Source organism: Artemia sp. Qi Xiang Cuo, chromosome 17 (assembly GCF_049724085.1).
Source record: "Artemia sp. Qi Xiang Cuo chromosome 17, ASM4972408v1, whole genome shotgun sequence".
NCBI lineage: Eukaryota > Metazoa > Arthropoda > Branchiopoda > Anostraca > Artemiidae > Artemia > Artemia sp. Qi Xiang Cuo.
In genome coordinates, this window is record NC_142810.1 from 22,871,542 (window position 1) to 22,888,452 (window position 16,911).

A 16,911-nucleotide genomic window follows, 5' to 3' on the forward strand; every position below is an offset into this window, starting at 1 on the left:
ATGTTTTAAGTTGAGAGAGTAATGAAAAAACAGTTTTCACTTGTACTAAAACATTTAAAAGCAACAAAAAGAATAGACATAGCAAACAGAAAGAAGTACAAAATTCACAATAATAAGACTGAGAGTGCCAACCCGCTTAAGACTATTGGCCTGATTTGCTCCTTACTTACAGTTCATTAGCATGAACTATTTGACGACAATCCTTGAGGTAGGTGTTTTATTTGTTGCAAAATAAATAACAAAAAAGAGAAAAACTTTATCATCCATAAAATACACTTAGCCATTTCTGAGATATTCTGATAAGTCTTTTTGACAACTTGGATGCCCACAGTGTTTTTTTTTTTTATTTAATTGATCAGCCTCTTCAACATACCCATAAAGCTTCAACTTAATACCCTCAACCATTTCTGAGATATTGAATATATGCCTTTTTAACAATCCTAGTTCAATATCTTCCTCACGATGCCCGGAAAAATTCAAATTGCTGCGCTTACCCAGATAATAATTACCCTACCTTAATGCAAAAAGTGCCGTTTGGTTTAGTTCAGCCTCTCCAACATCATGCTTCAAACGTCCTAACGTAATACCCATAGTTTCCCGGAATATTGCACAGACAGCCTTTTGACAATTTGGATGCGTAATATTTTTTTTTTTTTAATTTAGCTTCATATCCATCCCACTGAATTTTCCCTGAAACTTCCAACTTAAAGCTCTATTCTTTTCCTGAGTAATTACATCTACAACATTTTGACAAAGAGGATTTACTTAGACTCCTTTGACTTAGTTCAATATATTTGGGCGCAGTAATAACAGTAGCAATGACAATAGCCTCAGTCGCACATAGCATCACTCGCAGTCACAAGTAGGCACAGCCTCGGTCACAACCAGTTGCAATCACATTCATTAGTGTTGCTGTCTCAATCAATTTAGTAACAGTCTAGTTAATGGCAGCCACAGTCAAAATTAGTCAAAGTCGCAAATAGTGGCAGAGACGTAAATAGTGGGAGCCATTACTTTAAATTACCTTAAATCGCAGCTCAGAGCGAATCTAAGAACTTTCCATTCTTGTAATGCTCCGTTATGATTTCTGTAGGTTGTTTGATGCAGTTGTTTGCTACATTTACGTTGAGGACTCAACAGTATCCCAGTTGTACAGGAATTCTTGATGTAGCCATTCTTTGTCAAGATTTCGATTGAATACACCTGCCAAATCAGCAACCACTGTATCTTCAGAGAGTTGATTCCACAAGTTTATTACCCGCTGACCGAAGAAATGGCTTTTTTCTCGGATTGAGGAGCGGTTTTTGAGGATTTTCTTGGAATGCCTTCCTGTCACAGAACGTTCTGGGGGGGGGGGCAAGGAGACCAGGAAGAATATTTTTGGGAATAATTTTGTGGACCATAGTCATGTCGCTTCGTTTCCTCCGGTATTTGAGAGTAGGAAGCTTCAAGTGACGTAAACGCTCTTCGTATGGCATTTGCTTCAGGCCTTCTAGTATTTTCTACTCTAGATACTCTTTCAAGTATTTCTTTGGCCTTCCTGAAATTGGGGACACGCACGCCAAGACACGCTAGTGTCTTGTAGAGCTTCATAAACACACTTGGGCGTCTGCTGGAGATAGTTCTTTTGATCATTCTGAGGGATTGGAGGGCAGACGACAATACATATTTAGCATGGGGGCAGAACTTAAGTTGACGATCAACAATGACTTCAGGATCTGTTTCTTCAGACTGCAGAAAGAGTTACCTCGGAGATGGTAATGCTGATGTGGATTGGGTTTGCCAAAGTGGATTACATGGCATTAATCAGCATTGAAAGAGAGGAGCCATGTGTCAGCCCAAATCCCAAGAATGCTAAGGTTCTTTTGGATAGATTGCAGGTCAGAAGGTGTATTTATCAACACGTTTTGAATCGTCAGCATAAAGAGTGAGGAGGTTCGAGAGAAGATTGGGTGCATCATTTATATGTAACTTGACGTATTTGCAGCAACAAGTAGTAAAAGCTAAAAGTCACAATTGGTCGTTGTTGCAATGGAAAGAAGTAGCAGGCGCAGTCGCAAATAGTAATAATCACAAGAAGTCATAGTCGCAAAGGAGTCGAAGCCACAAGCAGTAGCAACTGCAGGCACTAGCAGTTGCTAGTCACTTTTAATTTCAATTTCCAATCGAATGAAGCCCTTCCAAAGTTGTTACAACTAGTTACAAATAAAATAGACTGGAAAAGCCCAACATAGAGACCAATTCCTTACTAAGGAAAACCAATCTCAAACATAAAAGTAAACTTTTTTACGGAAAGACCATAATACTTTGTCTTGCCTAATGCGGAAGAAAAATTATGAGAACCTCTCTTATAGGTAAATGATTCAGCCCAAAACCATTTTTAGAAGTTTCAGGCTGTTTGTCAGAATACCTTTAAATTTGTTCTCAAAATAACGTTTTACTATTCAGACTGATTTAGGTAGGTTCAGGTTCTTTTTATTTACATCAATCTCTTATAAGGTTTTTTTATAGATAATAATCTCTATTAATAAATCCACTAGAAATAACAATTTTTTCTCACTTACCAGTTTTTTTTTGTTTTTTTTAAGTGTTTTTTCATTGTTGGTTACTAGGCTATGGACCATGAACCGTTACTACGATGCAACCATGATTATATATCACAGAAAAAAGCCTTTGGCTTTCTTGGCTGGATACAGTAAACAACAGACCCCAGTATCAACAGATGCCATCCTATACTTATACTGTAACGTCATTTATGGTTGTAACCAGCGATTATGATGTCATTCATCTTCTTACATATTTTAAATATTATGTTTTGGTACATACAAAAATCCTTAGATATAACAATTTTCTTCCCAATGAGCCCTTAAATAGTCCTCTATTATGTTCCAGTACCTCGTCAGTAGTGAAGAAGGAAAAGAAAAAATATACAGAAGACCACACATCAATGCTACAAATGCAAAAAAGGGATTTTCCTTGTTGTTCAATTCAGGGCATTGTGGGCTTTCAGCCATTGCAATTCCTGTGGTGTATTTTTGTCTTAATCCGATGCCATGTTTACGGGGTTTCAGGCTAATGTTTGAATTTCCTTTGGATTTGTTTTCAAAATATCATTTTACTGTTAGGACTGATTTCGATAATACATACCATACCTGAACCAGCTAAAAATGGAAATTGTTTCTAAATTACTGGTATTCTTTCCAATAGCTTTTACCAATTTTTGGTTGTTATGATCTATGGTTTATTCCCTACTAGGTTTCAGCTAGTGCAGGCAGTGACTTGGTCAAGGGTAATACCTGGTAGTCGAAAACTTGGTCAAGGTGAGCCTAATTAGAGTAAGGACAAGACAGATAGTCTCACAAACAAAAATTGATGGCTCATTTTAAAGGAAATTGATGGGGTAAAAAATCTTTTGTAATTTAAACAAATTATTTTTTAAATATAATCAATTTTTTTTGAAAAACTGCTTTTTTCTATAGCACTGTAGTAGCTTTTGTTATAATTACATCAGGAACTTGTCACCTCTTTGTGCTTTTGCAACGAAAAAAAAAACAAAAAAAACATTTAAAACAAAATCAATGTTTTTACAGAGAACTGCATTTTCATATACCAGATAATGAATGTCGTCATCAGATCCATGAGCCATTTGAAGGGTATTGGAGACCAAAATATGATTCAAAACTTCCTTATGCCCACAGGACTTGCAGGCAAGTGGGCGACTAAGATTATTCATATCATATAAGCTTTGCCTAGTGGGAAAATTCACTGGAATCGGCTACTGTAGCAACAATTATTATTTGCAGCTACAACTAAAAACCTTTTCACTAAATAAATATTTTGTAAAGAGAAAAATGTAATTTTTCCTTTTTGGGTAAGTAGAATAAAATTCTTTTTACAAAGAAGATAACAAATTAGACAGAAGATAAAAAGTTAGAGTCATCCTTAACTATTCTTATTGCTGACCAAAAGATAGAAAAAGAACAAGTACCAGTTAGCTAAATGGAGAAAGACCTGTTTACAAGTAAAACACCGTGATCAATCACGCACTTTGAAAAAAGCTGAAAAAGTAATAAAAGAAAACAAATGCTTACTTTTTCACTGTCATAATCAAAATGTTCTCCATCATTTTCAAACCGACTAGAACTTTTGTTCCACCCTTTGTCAATACCTACAGCAAATTCATCTTTGACTTGCTAAAATAAAGGACTGTTATCAAAGGATGACATCATTGTTAATTTAGAATTAAAATCAACTTGGTAGAACGTAATGAAAATTTTGAGAGCCATGGCTAATTAGAGTAAAGCTAAGACTGATAGTCTCAGTGAGAAGTACAGCTGACGTAAAACTGTCAGAATTTTTCCAAAATTGTGTAAAAATGTCATTTCACTTGTTGAATGATAGTCCATCATCCATCCTAGGCCAAATTTAATCTTCTGTCGAAAATAGATATTTTATAAACTAATAGATGAATCTACCAAACATTATGACAATATTGAGGTTACTTTCTATAGACCTTACTTGATCCTGTTCAGAAGAATACCGACACATTCTGATAGCTCAGTAGTTTTTATTACAAAATATATAATATGAATGGTTCTAGGCGAATAACCTCCGGTGAATGCCCCCCTGGAAAATACCCCCCCCCCTTGAAAATAAGACTCCAAATTTGAGAATTTTATTTGAGTTTTATTTTTTTTAATTTCCGTAGGGGGAAGGAATTTTGGTACTTGTGTATTATGCGCCACTCCCTTAAGCTTACGCTGTTTAAAATTCGAGAACACACCGGTTTTTTGTTAGTTTCTTCGTTACTTTAGAAATAAATTTGCGCTATAGGTTTCCACATTAGGGGGAGGGGGGTAAGCATAGCGGGTCTGCAGGTAAAATGTGTTTGGTACAATTATTCTGCAAATAAGATAGATAGACAAATAAGCGTATTTTAAAGCCAAATATACGGCCATGAACATAGTAACATAACATAAGTAAAAACAGTGAATTGAGGGGGTGTTTAACCCCCCGGAAAATGCCCCCCAACGGAAAGTAACCCCCGCAGGAAATACCCCCTCCTTGTAAAATACCCTCGTGGAAAATACCCTCCCCCCCCCCCCTGTGGAAAATAAGGTTTCTAAATTTGAAACTTTTTTTTTAGTTTTTTTTTAGTTTTGTTGAAAAGTGCTAAGAAACTAAAAATTTACACACCAGAAGTGTCTTAAAAACTTGAACTTGTGTTGAAAAGACTTCCATATGAACTTCTGCAATTTTTGGCAGAAGCGGGTGCCAAATTAAAAAAAAAAAATTGAAGAAGAACAAAAATTTAGGCAATCAAAAATCAAAATTAAGCTAAAACATACGGCACCAAAAAGTTTAAGAAGGTTTGACTATCCTTTGAAAGGATAGTTGGCTTTGGGAACCAACACATTCTAAATTGTTTAAGTTTTTACGGACAAAAGCGTTGTCAAATTCTACGGGTTTGTTTTTCTTACCTTCAAAGTGTAAAACTACCACAAATCACCAGTAAGAAAATAAATGATACACAAAACTAACAGAAATTACAATAGATAGCCTAGTCAAACTCAAAACGAGCAAGAAGTAAAAGGAGTATGGCTGACATCACCCATATCTTCTTCAGACCAGAAACTAATTTGCACTTTACTTAAAAAAAAAAGAAAAAAAAAACTGTTTATTGTCAGTTTGATATACATATTCTGATATATATTCCTAATAGTCTTAGTACTTCTTTATTTGTTGAAGTCAAAAAAGTGGAAACATTTAAAATGCGTTTTGTTTTCAGTAAAGTGCAAATTATTTTCTTGCCTTGAGGAGGATCAGCGGTTGTTAGCTCTGCACATGGGAATTGTTGCTCTTTAGAGTTTGAGTAGGTTAATTAATATATTTTCTGTTCAATTTGTGCCTAATTCATTTATTTATGGTGATTTATCATAGTTTTACGCTTGGAAAATTATTTGAATTTATTTCTACTCATTTTTGGCTTAACGAGGCCACGGTCACCAGCAATGGGGGAGGGGGCAGGGGGTCATGGTCCAATCTGGAAATTTGGGACTATATAGTAATTATAAGGAAACCAAAGTAAAAAAAAAGCAGAATAGGGAAAAACCATGGAAAAAATGTTTGTTGCCCCATTGTTGGCTGCCTGCCAATAGATTTTGACCCATAATAAGGAAAAATGGAAGTTCTAATTTGTGACTGAGTGACCCCTAACAAGTTTTCCACAAAAAATTTTTCTACATGCTTTGGTTGGAGGAAAAAAAAAATTCTCCATAGTAATGAATGGTAAGTAAATAACGATCCTTGTCAATAACATAAATCTAATAATAGCATTTAATACTTGGAAAAACAGTCACTGAAAAAAAAAAACACTTGGGAAAAAAACACTTAAATGAAACATTGCACTTACTTTATACTGGGATTTTTTTTCTTTCTTTTTTTTTAGTTAAAAAAATTTCGAGATACCTCGCTATTCTTCTGTAATTTTTTAGTGGCTATATACCTAGAAAGAATTGTTTTCTGACTTCAAACTGTCCAAATACTTTTACCCCCCCCCCCGGAATATACCCCCCCCCATGGAAAAAAGGATTTCCAAATTTGAGAATTTTATTTGAGTTTTATTTATTTAATTTCTGTAAGTGGAAGGAGTTTTGTTACTTGTGTATTATGGGTTCAAGTATTACGCTAAAGTTCAAATTTTGTTCTAATAAAAAATTCTTGAATCACAAAACCTGTTTAATTAGACTAGATAGCTCTTTTGAAAGCATTAAAAAAAAATTAGCGTAAAGAGCGAGGTATTGACTAGGGGACGAACCCCCATATATACGTAGTAATTTTTGTTCGTTTCAAGTTCTAATATTCCTCCTTACTTTCAGTTGAAAAAACTTGTTTTTTTATTTAATCTCAGATCGTTTTTTAAATAATACTGGGAAATCCGGCGCCCCCTTCATGGAAAAAGTCCCTTCCCCCAAGGAAAGATCCTCCCACGTAACCCCCTCCTCCACCAGAAAAATTCCCTCCTGAAAACGTCGGTATACTTCCCAATAATCAATACTATTTGTAAACAATGGGCAAAGTTCATAACTTGCATCCCTTCTCCCGGGGACTGCGAGGGTTAAGTAATCCTCAAAGACATATATATTAGATTTTCAACTATGCTGAACAAAATGGCTATCTCAAAATTTTGATTGGGTGACTTTGGAGAAAAAATTAGCGTGGGAGGGGGCCAAGTTGCCCTCCAATTTTTTTGATCACTTAGAAAGGGCACTAGAACTTTTAATTTCCGTTCAAATGAGCCCTCTTCCGATATTCTAGGACTACTGGATCGATACGATCACTCCTGGGGAAAAAAAAACAAACAAATAAACAAGCATCCGTGATCTTTCTTCTGGCCAAAATTACAAAATTCCACATTTTTGCAGATAGGAGCTTGAAACTTCTACAGTAGGGTATTCTGCCGTGCTTAATCTAGTGGTTTGATTTTCATTAAGATTCTATCACGCTTAGGGGGTGTTTCCCCCTTTTTTCGAAAATAAGGCAAATATTTCAGGCTCGTAACTTTTGATGGGTAAGACAAAACTTGATGAAACTTATATCATAGGCAGCGCAATAGCGCTGCCTAAGTAAAGAAAGATGCTGGCACAATGTATTATTTTTTTTTTTCTTTGGACCAGGAAACTTCGTATCGAAGAAGCTGTCGTAGAAACTTCGAAAAGGGCTCATTCAATTGGAAACCAGAATGGCTAGTTCCCTTTTTAATACTTGAAACTGATCGGAGGGCAAGTCACAACTCTATCATGTACATCATTCCCCCAAAGCCATCCACACAAAATTTTGAGATGACTAGTTGCTTCAATGTAGTTATCAAGTTTACACATTCAGTTTTTGGGGCAAGGGTTGTAAGTTATGCCCTGGGGGTATCTGAAGTTTTATAGAAGGAGTGGTCGTAGAAGCTTCAAAAAGGGCTCATTCGATTGGAAATTGAAAGGGCTAGAGCCCTTTTTGATAGTCGAAGGTGATTGAAGAACAACTAACCCCCCTCTCATGCCCACCATTTCCTCAAACACATCCAATCAAAATTTTAAGATATTCATTTTGTTAAACGTTGTTGAAAGTTCTGGAAATTAGGTCTTTGAGGATGACAACCCCCCCCCCCACAATTCTCAGGGCAAGGGTTGTAAGTTATTCCCTGGGGGCATTTATGGTTATTATAGAAAGTTTTGTCGTAGAAACTTCAAAAAGGGCTCATTTGATTGGAAATTGAAAGGGCTAATGCCCTTTTCAATAGTCGAAAGTGATTGGAGAGCAACTAACCCCTGTCTCACGCCCACCATTTCCCCAAACACATTCAATCAAAGTTTTAAGATGACCATTTTGTTTAATGTAATTGAAAGTTCTGGAAATTATGTACTTGAGGATGACAAACCCCCGAGAGCCCCCAGGGCAGAGGTTGTAAGTTATACCCTGGGGGCATATAAGGTTTTTATAGATAGCGTTGTCGCAGAAACTTCAAAAGAGGTTCATTCAACTGGAAACTGAGAGGGCTGGTGCCATTTTTAATAGTCGAAAGTGTTTGGAGGGTAACTAACCCCCTCTCACGCTCACAATATCCCCAAACACATCCAATCAAAATTTTCAGATAGCCATTTTGTTCAACGTAGTTGAAAGGTGTGGAAATTATGTCTTTGAGGATGACAACCCTCCCCCCATAGCCCTCAGGACAAGGGTCGTAAGTTATGCCTTTGGGGCATTTACCGTTTTTATAGAAATTTTTGTCGTAGAAGCTTCAAAAAGGGCTCATTTAATTGGAAATTGAGAGGACTAGTGCCTTTTTTATTAGCCGAAAGTGATCAGAGGGCAAATGTCTCCCTCCACGCCTATCATTTCCTCAAACATTTACAGTCAAAATTTCGATATAGCCATTTTGTTAAGCCTATCAGAAATATCTGGAAATTATGTCTCTGGGCACGGCAAATGTCTTCAGCTCGCAGGCCAAGGGCTGTAAGTTTTGCCTTAGCGACATGTAGGGTTTTTATAGAAAGTGTGACCATATTAACATCAAAGGGGGCTCATTGGATTGGTAATCAGACGCTCTAGTGCCCTTTTTAAAAATCAAAGTGATCAGAGGGCAGCTACCTTCTCCCCCCTACACACACGTCATTGTCCCGAAATGCATCTAATAAAAATTTTGAGATAGCCATTGTATTCAAAATAGTCTAAATATCATATAACAAGGCTTTTGGGGTTGAAACCAACCCCAGAGACTAGGGACAAGGGTTGTAAGTTATGAGACTAGGGTCAGTTCTGCCCCTAGTTCTAAACCCTATAATTTCTAAGAGCCAGAATATAATTTGTACTTTACTGAAAAGATTCTTTTAAATGTATTCACTTTTATAACTTTAAGAAATAAAAAATTAATTATGATTTTAAGGAATAAATATCAGCATATGTATATTAAACTGACAATGCACATTTTTTTTAGTAAAGCACAAATTATATTCTGGCTCTTAGAAATCATAGGGTTTAGAACCCTACTCAGATTAATTTCTGCTTGTTTTGAGTTTGACTTTATTTTAATTTCTGTTTGTTTTTGGGTTTCATTTATTTATTAATACTGATTTGTGGTAGTTGTATGCTTGGTAGATTATTTAATTCTATTTTTTTTCATTTTTGGTTTAATGGAGTTCTTTACTTTTTTTTGAAAAACTTATTTTATGCAAAAAGTTTTTTGATTAATATTTGAAATCAGCATAAAGATCCGATTCTTTTGATGTATCTAGTGATATCAAAATTCCGTTTTTTAGAGTTTCGGTTACTATTAAGCCAGGTTGCTCCTTATTTACAGTGCTTTACCACGAACTGTTTGATCGCTGATCAAAGTTTATGTTATTTATACCTTTCATTTATGTTATTTTACTGTGTTCATGGCCATATATTTGTTTTTAATATATACTTATTTGTCTATCTATATAATTTTCAGAATAATTGTACATAATAACTGTTGAATGCAGACCCGCTATGCTAACCCCCCCCCCCCCTACTGTGCGAATCTATAGCGCAAATTTATTTCTAAAGTAACGAAGAAACTAACAAAAAAAAACGGTGTGTTCTCGAATTTTACACCGCGTAAACTCGAGTGAGTGGTGCATAATACACAAGTACCAAAATTCCTTTCCCCTCCGGAAATAACAAAAACAAAATTCAAATAATATTCTCAAATTTGGAAAGCCTTATTTTCCACCGGGGGTATTTATCAGGGGGGGGGGTATTTTCCGAGGGAGGGGGTATTCCAGGGAAATTCTTGATGTGACTGTCAATGTCAGATCAATTCTCCCAGGACACATCTCCCACAAAGAAATGAATGGGTAATTCAGTCTAATAATTACCTTAACATGTTCAAGGGTGCAAATTTAAAAATCTTTTAAAAATACACAAAAAGGACAAAAAAAAGTTGCACATGGCCAGGAGCCTATGTAAACAAAAAAGTTAAGTCCCTGTTCCCATCTTAAATAAACAAGGGGAAACATTGACCGTAAAATGTACTTTCCTTGGAATTATAACCTATGTGGAAGAGAGATCTTCTGGTAGATTTCTAACAAGACAGGAAAAACCCCACACCTATGAACTATAGCATGCAATAAATTCCCAAACTGAAAACTGTCTCTAAAGGAGTTGACATTCCAAACTTACTAATGTTTGTTAAATTGAAAAATCAGGAGCATAAGAAGAAGCTTTTTTTTTAGTTTGGATAGGTTTTGAACAAGTGTTCTGGATTTGTCTGTTTTCCTCAAAAGGTTTAAATAGATGATGTATAAAGATGTTTGGCAATGTTTATTTTCAACAGAAATCAGTTTACCTTGTGATGAAAAAACACTGAAAGAATTTTCTTTACTTAAACCTGACCCTGAGCTCACATTTTACATCTCAGATCGTTTCTCAATATATAAATGCCCATTCTATTCAAATAAGTGGTCTAAGATATTTGATTTAAATATCATTTAACTCCTCTATGATTATCTTGTAGGAGAGAAAAAAAAATTAAACAGTTTTGGCAGAGATCACAGGGAGCAAAATGATAGCCTATTGGCACTTTGAAGTAAACAAAATCAGAATATGAGAAAAAATAAATTTTTGGTCATAGAAGAAAATCTTAATAGTAAAATCAACCCTTGTACATTGTACTTTATAACTGTTGAGTTAATTCATTTCTAGCCAAAGGTATTTTTCTGGTGGGGATGGAGATTCTAGTGTACAGGTATTACACAAGTATCATGCTACTTTTTGACTTCAACCTAGCCTAGTTCCTTCCTGAAATTGAAATGGAATACATAACCATCCTTTGGTCATCTGACTTTGAATAAAGTGAAGTTCAATAAAAAAAACCTACCAGTGAGTTGCATGCAGAAATATCTGTTTGATACACAGAGGGACTAGTTTCAGCAGGATAGTTTACCAACTTATCATTTGAGGTATCTGCTACAGGAGGTTCTAGATTACTGGAAGAATCTTCAGCCAAGAAGTTATTTTCAGAGGTTGTGTCAACTCTGTTTCTCTTTTCAGCAGGTTGAGTCATTTGACTATTTTGATATAGATAGCTAGGTTTCTGTATCTGGTTAACTGTCTCATCAGGATAAGAAAGACCTTTAACTTTAAGCATTTCAACCAATTTTATCATTGAACTAGTTTGAGCTTGTGGAACAGTCACTTCACCTGAATACATAAATTTCACCACAGCCAGCAGATCATGAAATTTCACATCCTTTAGAATAATAATAGGATGGGGGTGTGAAATCCCTAAAAGAAGTGTTTCAAAGTAGGAACTGCAAGACGAGAGAACAAGTCTGTGGCATTTGATGCTTTGACTGTCACATGATAGGATGACATCTGTGAAATGTTCACTGTTTAATAGAGATAAAAAAGCTCCATGAAATACATCCAGGTAGTTGCTCCACTTTAAACAAAATTCATTTTGCTCCATTTCAGAAATAGCAACTAAATCCTTAAGTGACACAAACTCACTGAAATAGATTGAAACATATATACAAGTATTTCAAATCATAGGCATTGTAGGCACTGAAGGTGAAAATTAATAAAGTACTCTACAATTAGAAATTAAAGAGCAACTCAATTCATTTATTTGTCTTTCAAAGCTTAAACATTCCATTACAATTTATAAATATGCTTAGCTTGATAATAATTCTGTCTCTATGAATGTTGAACAGTTTGCTTTCATAATTTGCAAGAATTCTTACATCAACATTATCCAGTTTAGTTTTTGTATGCACCACTGAAGACTTAAATTTAACCTGCTAGCTTTAGAAACCATGCCCAGTCATTGTAATATGATGACCAACCATATTTGCAAAACCTTCTAACCACATTATATTTTATTTTTTGATGACCCTCTTGATGCCCCACCTTTCATTTCTCATGTCTGTGGTGGTAGACATGCACAAATGTTAAAATTATAGGCTACCTAACAAAAAATTGGTAGGTTTGGAGGGGTACTATTACCTCCCTCCCTAAACTTTAGCACTAATAATAAAGGTGTAGTAGACCCAGGATTATTCCTGAGAATCAAAATTGCTACCTCTCATTCCTTCTCCATTCTAGAATTTTCATAGGCCAATTGAGAATTAAGGTATTGGGCATTAAAATGCATTTTTTTAAGTTATTTGACCTGCCCCTCTCCCTCAAAATGACCCACCACTCCTCCTTCATAATAGCTGATGTATACTTGCACATAACTAGATATAATCATACCAAAGAGTTTGCGGTAACAGATTGTAACTAAGGAGCAACTTGGCTAAATAGTAACCAAAACTCTAAAAAATGGAATCAGATTATTATGCTGATTCTATATACATAAGATTTGTCAAGTTTAGCAGTACCCACTAGACTAAGAAAATATGCCTGATTTCCAAAAAAGGGGGGGGGGCATCCCTTGAAATTCAAGAAATCTTAATAAAAATCTCACCATTAGATTCAGCATATCAGAGAACCTGTAGATACCAACAAAATTTTTGGTATCAATATAATAAAAGTTCAATTATTATGATTTAAAAAAAAAAAAAAACTAAAACTTAGTTTAAACAAACACATAAAGATGGCAAAAAATGAGCAAAAAATACAGAAGCTACATAAAGACAAAATAGAAAACTCAAATCTAAATAAAAACCAACATAGTGTAATGTACAGTCAAAGATAGCAAACATCCTACCTTGCCCTGTTTTGTGTAATGTGAATTTTCAGTTGAAGTACTATTTTGGACTTTATTCAGATGTGAGGTTTCTTTTTTGCATTAAGTTTTTATTTAGAACCTGTTTTTTTATTCATTTGTATCTCACCTTTTTTTATTCACCTGTTTAAGAAGAGTTTCCAGTTTACTTTTCTAAAACTATAAATTTTTCTATAAAAACTCTATAAATAATTTTTCTATACAAACTTAGATCTGAAGCCTAATCATTTGAGCTTGTACTGGTAATTTTTTTTTTCACTGTCATACTAAAACATTTTTTCTGTATTTCTTTTTCTGTTGAAAGTAAAATAGCAGGGCCTTGCTGGCTGCTCAATTTTTATCAGTAGATAAAAATACCATGACAGCACCTGATATTCAGCCACAACAGAAGCAAGTCAGTTTGTAGGGTTCAAACATAAAGTTTTAGTAGTCAATAGGCTACCAAGCAGGCTTCATCAGCAGCTTTATCTATTGAGGCTCTACAGATTTTCAATACAGAGCCTATTGTTCAAAGAAAAACTAATGATCTGAAGTCTTGTAATAAAGGGTGTCGAAAATGCCTATACAAGGTTGCTGCAAAATTAGTGTCCATGATGCCATCAGTATCCCTTCTGGAAAATATTTATCAAATCATAATATTGAGTTAGGAATAAAGTGAATACACCATTCAATGTCTTTTTTTATGCTGATTATGAATATAATAATCATTTCTATCAGAAATGAATTTCAGCCCCCCCCCCTAACCTAACCCCCACCCCCATATGTGCAAATTTGGGGTGGAGGAGGAGCGTGCGTAGCTGTGTTGGCCTCAGGTGGCTTGGTGCTGCGATGAGTTGTTAGTAGTAGTAGTAGTATCCCAAATTGACATATATAGAGGGCGGGGGGGGGGGGGGGTTAAAATTCATTTCCGATAGAAATGATTATTATATTCTTAATCAACATAAAAAAAAGGCATCGAATGGTATATTCACTTTATTTGAAACTCAATAATATGATTTGGTAAATATTTACCTCCCTTCTGACAGTGTTTCTCATGGTTGATCAGTAAATCACTTATAAATGGAACCAACCATCAGGAGAACATTTCTATGTTGCTTTCATTAATAGACAAAGTAGCCTATAATTCAGTTTTTGCTGTCTTGTGCACAAGTGATTTCAAGTCTAGGTTTTCTTAATATTCATTTATATGATCAAATTTTGTATTTATTGTTTCTTTCTATATTATTTGAAATAAAATTAGGCTATGCAAAATACCTTTTAATCACAAATTTTGGTATTGAACTCTCGTGAAACCAAGAGTTAGGATAATCTGAGCAAAAAGCTTGATCCAAAATATCGATTTTAGAAGCAAAGTTTAAATTTTCTGCCTAGTTTGGTTATCGATATTTTATAGATGGCATGATTTCACTTTCAACGCCTCACTTTTAACATATTTTAAAAACCTTAGGGTTTTAATAAATATTCTGGGTAAGAATCAGGCTTATATTATTTTTTTTTAAGATAAAACGAGAATTAATTGAAAAGGACAGTAAGTCTTTTTAAGTTAGCACCTCCAAGGCTTATATACCTTAACTGGAGGAGAGTGAGTTGACTGGATAGCCCTTAGGCCAACTGTTAGATTAGCCTATAAAAGTTGACTTTTTCTAAGCTAGGTTACTGGTTGAAATTTGAATTAATTCTGGATAGACTAGCAAATTGGTAAAATTCTACTTTAGCTACTTTTAGCCATCTTCAAAAGAGGTTAGGCCTAGGTTAGGAAAATGGAAATTTCAGAGATGGGTCTACAGGCTAAAGTAGCCTATGTCCCGGGAAGGTATTTTGAAGCACCTAAATCCATTCCTTCTCCCTCTAGAGGGTCCTGAAATTTGAAATTTTGACAAAACACCATTTTAATTTAATTTTCAGTTATCAGTTTCTTTTCCTCTGGCTTTAGTTCTGAAAATGCAATTCTAGTTACTTGAGTTGAAGTTTAAGCCATATCAGTGCCTTTTTTCTTAAAATTCAGGAAATGTATTTGCATATCTTTAAAACCTTATAAATTGGGATTGAGCAAAGTTGTGAAGCTGAAAATAATTTTGTTGTAGCCTACTTCATTTAAGCAGAAGATCTATTGGTAAAGTTCTACCAAATCATATTATTGAGTTAGGAATAAAGTGAATACACCATTTGATGCCTTTTTTTATGCTGATTACAAATATAGGTAAAATTCTACTTTAGCTACTTTTGACTATCTTGGAAAGGGGTTAGGTTAGGAAAATGAAACTTTCAGGGATGGGTCTACAGGCTAAAGTATGTCCTGGGAAGATATTTTGAAGTACCTACCTCCACTCCTCCCTCTCGAGGGTCTTGACCTTTGATGACCTTTATAAATCTGTGTGTTATAAAAGTGAAACCTTGCAAAACAGATCTTCTACTTAAATGAAGTACAAAAAAATTGTTTTCAGCTTCACAACTTTGCTCAATCCCAATTTATAAGGTTTTAAAGATATGCAAATACATTTCCTAAATTTTGGAAATAAACTATTTATATGTCTTAAAATTCTGCTCAAATACCTGAAATTGCATTTTCAGAGCTAAAGCCAGAGAAAAAGAAACTGATAACTGAAAATTAAGGTAAAATGTTGTTTTGTCAAAATTTCAATGGGTACAGATATGTCATGTAGGCAAATTTCATGACCCTCTAGAGGGAGAAGGAGTGGAGGTAGGTACTTCAAAATACCTTCCCAGGACATACTTTAGCCTGTAGACCCATCCCTGAAAGTCTCATTTTCCTAACCTAACCCCTTCCCAAGATAGCCAAAAGTAACTAAAGTAGAATTTTACCCAAATATAATAATCATTTCTATCGGAAATGAATTTCAGCCCCCCCCCTATATATAGCCTACCTAACCTACACCTGAATTGGCATATATAGGGGGGGGGGGCTGAAATTCATTTCCGATAGAGATCATTACTATATTTTTAATAAGCATAAAAAAGGCACCGAATGGTGTACTACCTTCAGTCCTAACTCAATAATATGATTTGGTAGAACTTTACCAATCTATTTTACAAGGTTTCATTTTTATTACACACAGATTTTTTAAAGGTCATCAAAGGTCAGGACCCTCCAGAGGGAGAAGGAGTGGAGGTAGGTACTTCAAAATACCTCCCATGATATAGGCTACTGTAGCCTTTAGACCCATCCCTGAAATTTTCATTTTCCTAACCTATCCCCTTTCCAAGAGAGCCATAAGTAGCTAAAGTAGAATTTTACCTGGCAAATTTTTGTTAAATTCAATTTGGCTGAACACTTTTTGGGGGTCTGGGTCTAGCAATAGGCTAGGCATAGTCTGGGTCTATATGATAGGCTATTTTTTGGCATAGGAATATAAGAGAATCATTGGCTTGCTTATCAATAGGCTAGATCAGTTTATAATTGTATAAGCATTGATTTTTCAATTAGGCTAGGCTACTTTGGGTAACAGTCTAGACAGACCACTCCTCTGAAAGAAATAGGCCTATTAAGAAAATAAAAGTAGTAGACCTACCATTAGATTTCTTATTTTATGTTCTTTCCAAACATCATCATTGGGTAAACTTTCAGCAGTTCATATTATTGACCTACAAATAAAGTAAACATACCACTCAATACCTTTTTTTTGCTCATTACAAATATTATAGCCTAATCA

General features: G+C 34.9%; 2 protein-coding genes across 3 annotated transcripts in view; one reads left to right on the top strand and one right to left on the bottom strand.

Moving 5' to 3' along the window:
* Positions 1-14,593, bottom strand: part of LOC148942004 (uncharacterized) — a 53,388-nt gene extending 38,795 nt beyond the window's left edge. For both annotated transcript variants that reach the window (XM_089103007.1, XM_089103006.1), the window contains exons 1-3: positions 14,495-14,593; positions 11,390-12,020; positions 4,092-4,193 (exon numbers count right to left, since the gene is read on the bottom strand). In XM_089103007.1, the coding sequence (XP_088959133.1) occupies positions 4,092-4,193; positions 11,390-11,980 (693 nt within the window). In that variant the 5' untranslated portion in view covers positions 11,981-12,020; positions 14,495-14,593. The remainder of the gene's footprint in view (positions 1-4,091; positions 4,194-11,389; positions 12,021-14,494) is intronic.
* Positions 14,594-14,651: 58 nt separating this feature from the next.
* Positions 14,652-16,911, top strand: part of Pp4-19C (protein phosphatase 19C) — a 65,790-nt gene continuing 63,530 nt past the window's right edge. The window contains exon 1 of the mRNA XM_089103687.1: positions 14,652-14,707. The gene's annotated coding sequence lies outside the window, so the exon portion shown is untranslated. The remainder of the gene's footprint in view (positions 14,708-16,911) is intronic.